Below are 14,407 nucleotides of genomic sequence, written 5' to 3' on the forward strand. Positions count from 1 at the left end.
CCTGGGTGACAGAGCTAGACTCCGTCTCAAAAAATAATGGTAATGATAAAAGTTGTTGCAGGGAGGGGGACAGGAGGCTGAGGGTGCTGATGGAAACAAGTGCTGTCCCTTAAATCCTGAATTCAACAAAGGTAGAAAACAATTGATGGCTTTCCTTATGCGTTGTGAACGCAATTTCCTTTTGGGTGACTTTTGGAGACGCTTCAGTAAAGATGCAACTCATGTTCCCACAATTCCTTATGTCACACTGTGACACAACATGAGTCTCAGGTGTGTACAGACCCCCTGGCCAGCACCTTGGAGAAGCCCCGAGGGCCCTTGGCTGTGTCCCGGGTTCAGTGTGCAATGCTCTACCTGGTTTTCGAAGAAGGTCTCAACTGCAAATTGAAGGCTGTCGGCGACCCCTTCTCCATTCTCCCTGACATAGAAGACCAGCAGGCGACCGAGGGGGACCATGCTGGGGGTCACGGCCAGACGAAGAGAGGTCACACACACATTGACCTCAGCTGCTGGGGCTGGTGGGGGCTCTGAGGTGAGCAAAAGTAGAGAGAAGTGGTGAACTCTCTGCATCTGACATGCAACCTCAGCCATTCAGGCTCTGCCCCAATTTGCCCTGCACTATACTCCCGTCTACACATTGAGACAGTCTGCATCTTCGGTTTTGAAATGCCCTTCCCAGGCTACATCCTCAGTCAATGCTGACTCTTCCCATTGACTCAGCTCTAGGGTCACCATGGACTCCTACAGAGCAGGCTGGAATTTGCCTAGAATCATCCTCTCTGCCAGGGAACACGGTCCCTTCTCCCTGACCAGCCCTCTGCTTCCTCCGTGGACAGCAAAACCACCTTGGCCTGTCCAGGCAGCACCACTCCAGCTCCCCAGTATGCCCCTGACCCCCGATCCCTCCCTCTGATTGGCTCCATCTTGCTGGGGCCTGAGGCCAACAGACCTGGGCAGCCATTATTTGCTGACTTGAACTGAGTTCATACTTCCTTCCTTATGGGTAAGTGATCCTTAAAGGATAGAGGATCTTAGAAGCCTGTCCAGGCACTCCCAAGTACTCTACTGTAAGAGAATGAGAGTAGAAAGGCACCCAGTTCCAGAATGGGCCATCTGGCAGCTGGTTCTGTGCAGAGCTCAGAGCAGCCAGTGGACAGGGATGGTTGGGGGAACTGGGGACAGAAGGAAACTCATGGCCAATAGGAAGAGGTGGGTACCCAATCAGCCTTGGGGTTCAAATCCTGGCTCTGGCCCTTACTAGGCAATGGAAAAGTCCCTGAAACCCCCAAGTCACAGCCCATTCATCTGCAGATGGACACAGTGCAACCACTACCAGCCCAGGCTGCAGTTGGGTTAAATGGGGACAGATTGTGGGGAGTTCCAAGCCCAGGGCCGGCCCTGGACAAGGGTTCCAGGAAGACATAAAGCCCCTGTTATTTCACCCAGAAGAGAAGAGAAGACCAAGAGGATGCAGGTACACCATGCCAAAAGCACAACTCTGGCCAGCAGTTGTCAACCAAGGCAATTCTGCTACCCAGGGGATGCTGGCAATGTCTGCAGACATTTTTTGGTCATCATTGCTGGAAGAGATGCTACTGGCTTCTGGTGAGTAGAAGCCAAAGATGCTGCTCACCATCCTACAGTGCATGGGATGGTCCCAAATGTTGACAGTGCAGAGGGTGAGAAAGCCTGCCTAAGAAAGAGGGATCTTCTCTATCTTCCATCCATCCATTCATATCTTCATCCACCATCTACCCATCCATCCACCCACCCACCATCCACCCTTCTCTCTATTCACCAACCATCCATCATCCACCCACCCAACCACCCACCACCACCACCATCCATCCATCCACCCACCACCACCACCATCCATCCATCCACCCATCCCTCTATTCATCATCCATCACCCACCCACCCATTCACTATCCATCCATCTGTGTATTCATCCATCATCCACCCATCCATCCACCATCCAATCATCTATCCATCTGTTCATCCGTCCATCATCCACTCATCCACCCACCCCACTATCCATCCATCTATTCTTCCATCCATCATCTCCCATCCATCCACCCACTATCCATCCATCTATCGATCCAACCATCCATTCATCCATCATCCACCCATCCACCCACCCACTATCCATCCATCCATCCATCTATTCATCCAATCATCCACCCACCCATTATCCATCCATCCATCTTTCTGTCCATCCATCCATCTGTCCATTCATCCATCCTTTTGTCCATCCATTCATCCATCCATCCATCCATCCATCCATCCATCCATCCACTATTCTATCAGTCCATCCATCCAACCATCCATTCATCCATCTTCCTATCTGCCCATCCATCCATCAATCCATCCCTCCATCATCTATAGGGCTATTGGCATCTAGGGAGTGGAGGCCAGGGATGCTGCTCAACATTCTACAGTGCCTCCACCACAGAGAATGATCTTGCCCAAATGCTGATAGTGCCAAGGTTGGGAAACCTTGCCTTAGCCTGAGAGACCCTGCCTGTTTATCTATCTATTCACCCATCATTCTATCTATCTACCTACCCATCTCAGTGATTCTCACTAGGGAGTGACTCTGCCCCCTGGGGATAGTGGCAATATCTGAAGACTTTTTAGGTCATCATACTGTGGAGAACTGGTACTACTGGCATCTGGGGAGGAGAGACCAGGGATGCTGCTCAGCACCCTACAGTGCACAGAGTGCCACTCACTCTAGAGTGATCCACCCCCTTCTATATGTCTATAGTGCTCAAGTTGGGGACCCTGTATTGGCAAGAAGGGCTTTGAAGAGGAGGGGACTAAGGAAGTCTCCTGGGAGGAGGGGAGGAGGGCCTTATAAGGAGCACATGGTGTCAAAAGGAGAGAAAAGGAAGAGGACTCATAGGCAGAACCACCTGGGCAAAGAGGCAACAGCACAGTGTGGGCCAGTGCAAGAGCCCAGTCTGTGGCTGGCTTGTCCCTGTCCCCTGCAGACACAGAGTGAGAAGAGCCTGGGGCCTGAACCTCTCCACTTCCAGCGGCTGATCACTGTCCTCCCGGACCAGTCTGGTATTGTTAAGGATGTGTCCCCTCTGCCCCAAGGCAGGCTCCCCTCTCTGCTGGGTCTTGCCTTGTCCCTCCTCGCAAGAGCGCTCATCTCAGTCTCAATGGTTCAGAAGGAAGAACAGGAACCTTCTCCCTGCTGCCCAGCTCACCTGTCTCAGAAAGGTGTGTTAAACGAATCGGTTTCTCCAGGGCAGGGGCTGCCCGCTTGCTTCGCTGCTGGGTGACGTGGGCAGGCTGCTGGCCCGATAGCACAATATTGCCCCGTGCAGCCACCTCGTAGTACAGGGTAAAGTTGCAGGGACATGTGGACTTCACAGAAAAATCGGCTTCTTCCCCAACCTATGGAAGACACGCAGCATGGGGGACCCTGCCTGGCACCAACGTTGCAGCCCACCACAGGGAGACGGCCACTCTGGGGCCAGAGGGAGGCTGGGATGGCTGAGGGAGCGGAGTGCCCAGCATCCATTCCTGGCCCCTAGGTTTTTGTTTTGTTTTGTTTTCTTTTCTTTGTTAAGATGGTGTTTCACTCTTGTCACCCAAGCTGGCACGCAATGGTGAGATCTCGGCTCACTGCAAACTTGAGTGATTCTCCTGCCTCAGCCTCCTGGATAGCCGAGATTACAGGCACCTGCCACCATGCCCATATAATTTTTGTATTTTTAGTAGAAACAGGGTTTCACCATGTTGGCCAGGCTGGTCTCAAACCCTGACCTTGTGATCCACCCACCTCGGCCTCCCAAAGTGCTGGGATTAACAGGCGTGAGCCACCGCACCCAGCCAGTGGCCCCTAGTTCTGTATATGGCCTGAGGCTCACCTCCTTGCAGGATTGTGGTATAGATGAAACGTGACGATGGTGTGAAAGCCCTCAGTAAGGTGTCATGCAGTAAAGAATTGAACCTGGCCCAAAGAGAAGGCTGGCCTTTGCCCATAGCTCCTGGGAGGTGACTTAAGCTCTTCGAATGTCCTGCCTGATAAGAGTGTCTTTGTCTACTTGGGGTCTTGGGTCACATCAGGTAGTAATAAATATGATTTCTGGAGGAGGCGTTGGGCCATGCAGCATCAGATCAACCTGTGGAGAAGCTGGGGAATGAGATTAGTCACGGAGGCAGGTGGTCATCTATGTCTATGTGACTGAGCCCCAGTGAAAACTCTGGACACCAGGCCGGGTGTGGCAGCTCATGCCGGTAATCCCAGTGCTATGGGAGGCCAATGCAGGAGGATCACTTGAGGCCAGGAGTTTGAGACCAGACTGGGCAACATGGCAAGATCCCATCTCTATTTGAAAGAAGAAGAAGAAAGAAACAGAACTCTGGACACCAAGGTTCCAGGGAGCTTCCCTAGTTGGCAGTACACCATGCATGCTGTCCCACATCTCTGGTGGGAAAATAACACTGTCTGTGCCTCTACGCAGAGAGAATAAGTAAGTTCATGTTCAGAATTCTTCCGGACTCTGCATCATCAGCCTCTTGTCTTCGCTGATTTTCATGTGTCTTGTTTAGTGCAATAAATTGTAACCGTAAGTATAACAGCTTTTAGTGAGTCCTGTTAATTCTTCTAGAGAATTAAAGAAACTGCAGTAGTGTGAGGACCCCCAAACTCTGCAATTGGCATCAGAAGAAAAAGTTGTCTTAAGAACTGTTTACGGCCAGGCACAGTGGCTTATGCCTGTAATCCCAGCACTTTGAGGGGCTGAGGCAGACAGATCGCTCAAGTTCAGAAGTTAGAGAGCAGCCTGGGCAACATAGTGAGACCCCCATCTCTACAAAAAGTACAAAAAAAAAAAAACTGGCCGGGCGTGGTGGCACATGCCTGTAGTCCCAGTTACTCAGGGGGCTGAGGTGGGAGGGTCGCTTGAGCCTAGGAAGTCAAGGCTGCAGTGAGTCATGATCGCACCACTGCACTCCAGCCTGGGTAACAGATTGAGACCCTGTCTCCAAAAAAATAAAAATAAAATACTGTTTCCTAATTTTGAATGTGCTAATGCCGCCAATGGGCTGGGCCTTCTCTTAGGATATGAACTCAATGAGTTGGGTCCTATCATAGTCCCCAAGTTCCCAGAGGGGAAAACTGGAAACTGAGGCCTTGGTTCTTTGTCCAATGTCAGTGAGTGTAGGGCAGGATTCATACTCAGGGGAGCTGATGCTAAGGCCCCACACTGAACCCTGAAGCTGCCATTATTCTGATATCAGGAAAGCTAAGGCCTCCCAGGTCTTAAGATCTCCCTAGGGGGTTGGTGTGGCCATGTCCAACACTTAGCCCTAGGAATCCCCTCCACTGTTCCATGTTTTGCAATCTGTGACTGTCTCCAAATGTTGGGATCACCCTGAAATCCCAGAAGAGGGATATCTGGAGTAGGGGAAGAGTGACATTCTTGCTGTGGAAGCTTGAGCAAATCCTTTCACCTCTCTGAGCCTGTTTTCCCATCTGTAAAATAAGGCTGTTATCTCCTGGACAGAGGGTCCTGAGGCTCCAATGAGATGATGTGTGTGTCATACTCAACATTGTACAGTGGACACTGTAGGTGGCTAATAAGTGTCATTCTGGCCAGGTGCCAAGGCTCACACCTGTAATCCCAGTACTTTGGTAGGCAGAGGTAGGCAGATCACTTAAGCCCAAGAGCTTGAGATCAGCCTGGGCAACAAAGTGAGACCCCATCTATAAAAAATCAAAAAACTTTGGCCAGGTACAGTGGCTCACACCTGGTAATCTCAGCACATTGAATGGCTGAGGCGAGAGGATCGCTTGAGTCTAGGAGTTCAAGACCCGCCACGGCAACATGGTGAAACCCCATTTCTACAAAAATACAAAAACTAGCTGGATGTGGTGGTGGGTGCCTGTAGTCTCAGCTACTCAGGAAGCTAAGACGGAAGGATCACTTGAGCCAGGGAGGTCAAGGAGCAGTGAGCCATGATCATGCCACTGCACTCTAGCCTGGGCAACAGAGTGAGATCCTGTCTCAACCAATCAATCAATCAACCAGTATTTTTTAAGTAAACAAATAAATAAATAGTAAGAAAAATAAATGTCATTCTACCTCCCCCTAAAGGAAGAATCTGTCTGTTTAAGAAGCTGGCCCTAAGGGACTCCCAAAGCCAAATTTGGAAAATTTGAGCAGCAAAAAGAAGAATGTCAGCTGAGTGTGGTGGCTCATGCCCGTAATCCTAACACTTTGGGAGGCTGAGGTAGGCAGATTGCTTGAGTTCAGGAGTTCAAGACCAGCCTGAACAACATGGCGAAACTCCATCTCTACAAAAAATATTTAAAAATTGCTGGGTGTGGTGGCACAAGCCTATAGTCCCAGCTATCTCAGGGGGCTGAGGCAGGAGGATCACTTGAGCACAGGAGGCCAAGGCTGCAGTAAGTCATGACTGTGCCACCACCTTCCAGTCTGGGGTGCTATGGTTTGGCTGTGTCTCCACCCAAATCTCATCCTGAGTTGTAGCTCCCATAATTTCCATGTGTTGTGGGAGGGACCCAGTGGGAGAGAATTGAATCATGGGGACAGTTTCCTCCATACTGTTCTCATGGTAGTGAATAAGTCTCATGAGATCTGTTAATTTTATAAGAGGTTTCCCTTTTCACTTGGTGCCCATTCTCTCTTGTCTGACACCATGTAAGATGTACCTTTCACCCTCTGCCATGATTGTAAGGCCTCCCCAGCCACATGGAACTGTGAGTCCATTAAACCTCTTTTTCTGGCTGGGCATGGTGGCTCACGTCTGTAATCCCAGCATTTGGGGAGGCCAAGGCAAGCGGATCACCTAAGGTCAGGAGTTCAACACCAGCCTGCCCAACATGGTGAAAGCCCACCTCTACAAAACTACAAAAATTAGCCAGGCACGATGGCAGGTGCCTGTAATCCCAGCTACTCAGGAGGCTGAGGCAGGAGAATTGCTTGAACCTAGGAGGCAGAGGTTCCAGTGAGCTGAGATTGTGCCATTGCACCCCAGCCTGGGTGACAGAGCAAGACTCCATCTCAAAATAAATAAATAAATAAATAAATAAATAAATAACAATAAACCTCTTTTTCTTTATAAATTACCAAGTCTTGGGTATGTCTTTATCAGCAGCATGAAAATGGACTAATATACTGGGTGACCAAGCAAGACCCTGTCTCAAAAATAAATAAACAAAAAAATAAAAATAAACAAAGAAAGGAAAAAGAAGAGTGTCGAGGTCATGAAAGACAAGGAAAGACTAAAATTTTCAGATTGGAGGAGACCAGGGAGACGTGATGACTACATGTGATGTGGGACCCTAAAGGTGATCCCGGATCAGACAAGGCCATGAGTGGGAAAACTTGGGGAAATCCAAATCAAGTCTGGAGTCTGGTTAACACTGATGTCCAGTGTTGATTCTTAGCTATGACAAATGGATCATAGTCTTGTAAGATGTTAGCATTAGGGGAAACCTATCAAAATCTCAATGGCCTTTTTTGCAGAAATGGAACTGATCCTAAAATTTATATGAAAACACAAAGGACTCAGGAATCTTGAAAAAGAATAATAATGCTGGAGGACTCACACTTCCTAATTTCAAAACTTACCACAAAGTTACAGTAATCAAGAGAGTGTAGTACCAGCATAGGGAGAGACATAGAAACCAATGGGATAGAAGTGAGAGCCCTGAAATGAATCCAGACAGCTAAGGGCAACTGATTTGAAATAAGGGTGCCAAGACCATTCAATGGGGAAAGAATAGTCTTTTTAACAAACAGTGCTGAGACAACTGAATAGATGCATGCAAAAGAGTGAAGTTAGTCTGTGTGTGGTGGCTCACACCTGCAATCTCAACACTTTAGGAAGCTGAGGTGGGAGGATCACTTGAGCCTAGGATGTTGAGCTGCAGTGAGCTATGATCACACCACTGCACTCCAGCCTGGATGACAGAGCAAGGTCCTATCTCAAAAAAAAAAAAAAAAAAAAAGGGAGAGAGAGACAGAATGAATTAATTTGGATCCCTACCTCACACCATATAAAAAAATTAACTCAAAACAGATGAAAGACCTAAATGTAAGAGCTGAAACTATAAAACTCTTAAAAGAAAACACAGAAATAAATCATGACCTTGGATTTGGCAATGGTTTCTTTGAGATGTGGCACCAGAAGTACAAGGAGCAAAAGAAAAAGAGAAATGTGATTTCACCAAAATTAAAATTTTTTGTTGCACTAATGGACTCTGTCAGGAAAGTGAAAAGATAACCCATAGTACAGGAGAAAATGTCTGCAAATTACACATCTGATGAGGGCTAGTATCCAGAATTTAGAAAGAACTTTCACAACTCAACAAACATAAACAATCCAATTATTAACAGTAGTGGGGCCGGGTGCAGTAGTTACATCTGTCATCTCAACACTTTGGGAGGCTGAGGCAAAGAGGATCACTTGAGGCCAGGAGTTCAAGACCAGCCTGGGTAGCATAGTGAAACCCCTAAAAACCAAGTGCATACACACAAGTGAGCATGCACACACACAAAAATGCACATGCACACCCATGCATAGTCACACATGTGTGATACAATCATGCAGTCACACATGCAGGCAAACACTAAATGTAAATTACATTTTAGGGTACCCCTTGAAAATCTGAATATTGCCTATGAATTAGACAATATAATTCAGCGAACGTAATTTTCTTAGGTATGACCTAAGAAAATGGCCCTGAGGTCAGGTAATATAATGCCTTTTTTTAAGTATACATTATGGTCAAGTATTTAAGAGTGAAGCACTATCATATCTGTAACTTGTTTTCAAATGCTGCAGCCAAAAAATGTGTAGAGAAATGGGTGGATGGGTGAATTGGTAGATGGATGGATGGATGAAGGGAGGGACAGAGGGAGAATGGATGGAGGAAGAGTGGATGAATGGAAGGATGATGGGTGCATGTATGGATGGATGAATGAAGGGTGGACGAATGGATGAAGGGCAGATGGATGGTAGATAAATGGATAGGGGTAGTGGGTGGATAGCTGGGTGGAGAAAGGAAAGAAGGAAGGAAGAAAGGAGGGAGGGAGAGTAAATGGACGGATGGATGATGGAGGGATGAAGGGAGGTGCAGAGGGAGGGTGGATGGATGGATGAATCGATAGATGGAGGATGGATGGATGGATGAAGGGTGGATGGATGGAGAGAAGATGACTGGATAAAGGGTAGTAGGTGGATGGATGGGTAGAGGGAGGGAGGGAGGAAAGAAAAAGGGAGGAAGGGTGAATTAATGGAGGGAGAGAGGACGGATGGATGGAGGGATGAAGACAGGGATAGATGGAGGGATGGAGAGAGGGATGGAGGGTGGATGGAGGGATTAATGAAAGGATATAGGCAAAACATTAATTTATAAATCTAGGTGAAAGTCTTATGGTTGTTTATTACATTAACGTTTTCAATTTCACTCTAAATTTATAAATGTCCCCCTTATAAAAAAGACACCCACACAAAAGTCCCCTTCTGCTTGAGATCTTGGGGGGGAAAAGGAGAGCACAAACCTTTCTCCTCTTCTTTACTAAATTTGTGGCATCAAAACAATCTTAAAATATTGGAGTGACAGCCCCCGTTTAACAAGCAAAACAGGTTCAGAAGGGTAGGTGCTGAGACGTGGAGAGTTGAGACCCCAGCTCCCCGCTGCCTGGGCCCTGGTGCTAGAAGAGAAAGAGGTCCCCACACCATGCCCATCCTAGCCCCAGCATGAACCCATCTTCCCTCCATGCCCTGAGGTTATGCCTGGGCCACTCACAGCAGTTTGGTGGGAAGGAGGAGCTGGCGTTTGCTGAGCCACCTCAAACTGGATTGAGATGTCACCCGGGGAGCAAAATCTAAGTGACAGAGCCAGGTCTCCCCTAATCAGAACAACAGTCTGGCCAGCTGAGAACACAAGGTTCCTTCCTGCCCCCTGAGGAGGAGGCCAGTGCCAGTGTCCCCGCCCTGCACCGCTGGTTTAATGGCATTACAACAAGAACAGTGTGTTCAGCCAAGCTGGGCATGATCCTGTCTGACTTCTCATTCTTACAACCTCTGCAAAGGGCTGTTAATCCCAGGAAACAGGCAGTCTCGGCGCCACGATTCCTCCAAGCTGAACCCCAGGGGCCTCGATGTGATCAGAAAAGGAGTGAGAGGTTTATGGGCTAGTAGGGCCCTGGGTGCTGTAATGGCAACTGGTTTCCATTAGGGGTGACATTTCTGCCAAGGCTGGGGCTGTAGCTTGAGCCAGAGGCTCTGCTGGGATTGCGGCCAGGATGCAAATGGCCCAGCCAGTGAGCCTGCCACCAGCCCACGGAGTTAACAGAGGGGTGATGGACCTTAAATATAGATGTGTATGGCCGGGCGCGGTGGCTCACGCCTGTAATCCCAACACTTTGGGAGGTCGAAGAAGGTGGATCACCTGAGGTCAGGAGTTTGAGACCAGCCTGGTCAATATGGTGAAACCCTGTCTCTACTAAAAATACAAAAATAATTAGCCGGGCATAGTGGCAGGTGCCTGTAATCCCAGGTACTCGAGAGGCTGAGGCAGGAGAAGTGCTTGAACCTGGGAAATAGAGGTTGCAGTAAGCTGAGATTGTGCCACTGCACTCCAGCCTGGGCGACAGAGTGAGACACTGTCCAAAAAAAAAAAAAAATATATATATATATATATATGTATATATATGTATGTATGTATCTAGATGTCTATGAACACGCATGTACACAGCATATACATATATATGCACATATACACAGTTGACCCTTGAAAAATACAGGTTTGTATTGCCCGTGTCACTAATATGTAGATTTTCTTCCACCTCTGCCCGAGACAGCAGGACCCACCCCTCCTCTTCCTCCTCCTCCTCAGCCTATTCAACATGAAGACGACAAGGAAGAAGACCTTTACAATGATCCATTCCCACTTCATGAACAGTCAAGATATTTTCTCTTCTTTACTACTGTTTTTTTTACCTGCGCCTGCCAGTGTACCTTATGATTTTCTTAATAACATTTTCGTTCCTCTAGCTTACATTATTGTAAGAATACAGTATATCATACATAGAAAGTACAAAATCTGTGTTCGATGACTCTTTATGTCATCACTAAGGCTTCTGGTCAATAGTAAGCTACAGGTAAAGTTTAGTTAAGTTTAGTTTTGAGACAGGGTCTTGCTCTGTCACCCAGGCTGGAGTACAGTGGCATGATCATGGCTCACTGCAATCCCAATCTTCCAGGCTCAAGCAATCCTCCTGCCTCAGCCTCTTGAGTAGCTGGGACTACAGGCATGCACCACCACATCCAGCTGGGGTTTTTTTGATTTGTTTTTGTTTTGATACAGATGGGATTTCACCATGTTGCCCAGGCTGGTCTCAAACTCCTGGGCTCAAGCTATCCTCCCACCTCAGCCCCCCAAAGTGCCGAGATCACAGGTGTGAGCCTCCACACCCGGTTGGGAACTCTACTTTTTGTTCAAGGTTTTTATAAACTTACAACTGCTCTTAAAAACTTAAGTCTATTGGCCGGGCGCAGTGGCTCACGCCTGTAATCCCAGCACTTTGGGAGGCCGAGGTGGGTGGATCACGAGGTCAGGAGATCGAGACCATCCTGGCTAACACAGTGAAACCCCGTCTCTACTAAAAATACAAAAATTAGCTGGGCATGGTGGCTGGTGCCTGTAATCCCAGCTACTTGGGAGGATGAGGCAGGAGAATGGCGTAAACCTGGAAGGCGGAGCTTGCAGTGAGCTGAGATCTGGCCACTGCACTCCAGCCTGGGCGACAGAGCGAGACTCCAGCTCAAAAAAAAAAAAAAAAAAAAAAAAAAGGAAAGAAATAGCAATGGGCTGGGCGTGGTGGCTCACATCTGTAATCCCAACACCTTGGGAGGCCAAGGTGGGCAGATCATGTGAGGTCAGAAGTTCAAGACCAACCTGGCCAACATGGTGAAACTCCATCTCTACTGGAATACAAAGATTAGCCAGGCGTGGTGGTGGGCACCTGCAATCCCAGCTACTCCAGAGGCTGAGGTGGGAGAATCACTTGAACCCTGGAGACAGAGGTTGCAGTGAGCTGAGATCACGCCACAGCACTCCAGCCTGGGTGACAGAGTGAGACTCTGTCTCAAAAAAAAAAAAAAGAAAAGAAAACAAATAAATAGTAATGCATGCATGCATTCCACAGAATTCTCCCCTTGCTGGGGAGATACGGGATCCCTGTGTCACCTGCAGTTAGGTCCCTTAGAGCAGGGGTCCCCAACTCCTAGGGCCATGGACCAGTACTGATTCATGGCCTGTTAGGAACTGGGTAACACAGCAGGTGATGAGTGGCAGGCCAGCAGTCAAAAACCTCATCTGTATGTACAGCCGCTCGCCATCACTCACATTACCACGTGAGCTCCGCCTCCTGTCAGATCAGCAGCGGCAGCATTAGATTCTCCTACGAGCGTGAACCCTATTGTGAACTGCGCTTGCGTGGGATTTAGGTTGCATGCCCCTAATGAGAATCTAATGCCTGATGATCTGTCACTGTCTCCCATCACCCCCAGATGGGACTGTCCAGTTGCAGGAAAACAAGCTCAGGGCTCCAACTGCTTCTACTTGATGGTGAGTTGTATCATTGTTTCCTTATATATTGCAATGTCATAATAGAAATAAAGTGCAAAATAAACATAATGTCCTTGAATCATCCTGAAACTATCCCCTGCACCTGTGCCCCAGTCCGTGGAAAAATTGTCTTCCACAAAATTAATCTTTGGTGCCCAAAAGGCTGACTACTGCTGCCTTAGAGGCTCACTCATGCTGCTTTTTATTTGAGAAGGAATATTGCTTTGTCACCCAGACTGAAGTGCAGTGGTGTGATCTCAGTTCATTGCAACCTCCACCTCCCAGGTTTAAGCAGTTCTCCTGCCTCAGCCTCCCGAGTAGCTGGGATTACAGGCACGCACCACCACACCCGGCTAATTTTTGTATTTTTAGCAGGGATGGGGTTTCACCATGTTGGCCAGGCTGGTCTCAAAATCCTGACCTCCAATGATCCGCCCGCCTCGGCCTCCCAAAGTGCTGGGATTACAGGTTGAGCCACGGCACCCGGCTCATGCTGCTTTTTGGATCCCGCATGGCCCAGGAAGGGCAGCACCTGAAAATCTTACCTGCAGTGGGTGGGAGGGTGGCTGTAGCTGCAGGTAGCACTGGCTGGGGGAGTACCAGCTTCCGAGGGAGAGGTAGCTGGGCAGGTACTGAGCCCCCACGGGCTTTCCGTTCAGTGCTGTCACCTTGGTCTGAAGAACAGAAGACACTTGGGTCAACACCTGAGTCCCGAGAACAGAAAGGGGGTCTTGGGGATGCTTCTGCCTGCTCTGCTCAGAAGCAACACCCTCTCATGCTCCAGTATCCCTTTGGAGAACCCCCTCCCCAATCCTCAGGGAATAGTATCCAGTTGTCCAGCCCGGTCTTCCTAGCTCCAAGAAGCAAGCGTCCAGCTGGGCTCTGTGACTCACGCCTCTAATCACAGCACTTCGGGAGGCTGCAGCAGGTGGATCATCTAAAGCCAGGAGTTCAAGACCAGCCTGGTCAACATGGTGAAATCCTGTCTCTACTAAAAAAAAATACAAAAATTAGCCAGGAGTGGTGGGGCACACCTGTAATCCCAGCTACTCGGGAGGCTGAGGCATAAGAATTGCTTGAACCCAGGAGGCAGAGGCTGCCGTGAGCCGAGATCACACCACTGCACTCCAGCCTGGGCAACAGAGCAAGACTCTGTCTCAAAAAAAAAAAGAAGAAGAAGAAGAAGAAGAAGAAGAAAGTGTCAAAAATTGGTCGAAGGGTGTTGGGGGCCAGGCACAGTGGGTTCATAGCTGTAATCTCAGCATTTTGGGAGGCAGAGGTGGGAGAATCACTTGGGCCCAGGAGTTCAAGACCAGCCTGGGCAACACAGCAAGATCCAGTCTCCACAAAAAAATTTTTGAAAATTACTGGGGCGTGGTGGCGCATGCCTGGAGACTCAGCTACTAGGGGAGGTTGAGGCAGAAGGATCACTTGAATCCAGGAGTTCAAAGCTGCAATTAGCTATGATCACACCATTGCACTCCAGCCTGGACAACAGAGCTAGACCACGTCTCTGAAATCATTTTAAAAAGAAGTTGGGCTGGGCGTGGTGGCTCACACCTATAATCCCAGCACTTTGGGAGGCCAAGGTGGGCAGATCATGAGGTCAGGAGATCAAGACCATCCTGGCCAACATGGTGAAACCCTGTCTCTACTAAAATACAAAAAATTAGCTGGGCATGGTGGCATGCACCTGTAGTCCCAGCTACTTGGGAGGCTGAGGGAGGGGAATCACTTGAACATGGGAGGCAGAGGTTGCAGTGAGCCAGGATCATGCCACTGCAT

General features: G+C 48.7%; 1 protein-coding gene across 1 annotated transcript in view; it reads right to left on the minus strand.

Moving 5' to 3' along the window:
• Positions 1-14,407, minus strand: part of CPAMD8 (C3 and PZP like, alpha-2-macroglobulin domain containing 8) — a 119,593-nt gene that overhangs the window by 66,937 nt on the left and 38,249 nt on the right. Inside the window, exons 13-15 of the mRNA XM_025367428.1 lie at positions 13,168-13,296; positions 3,216-3,405; positions 355-527 (exon numbers count right to left, since the gene is read on the minus strand). Of these exons, the coding sequence (XP_025223213.1) occupies positions 355-527; positions 3,216-3,405; positions 13,168-13,296 (492 nt within the window). The remainder of the gene's footprint in view (positions 1-354; positions 528-3,215; positions 3,406-13,167; positions 13,297-14,407) is intronic.

The sequence above is a fragment of the Theropithecus gelada genome, chromosome 19 (genome assembly GCF_003255815.1).
Source record: "Theropithecus gelada isolate Dixy chromosome 19, Tgel_1.0, whole genome shotgun sequence".
Taxonomy (NCBI): domain Eukaryota; kingdom Metazoa; phylum Chordata; class Mammalia; order Primates; family Cercopithecidae; genus Theropithecus; species Theropithecus gelada.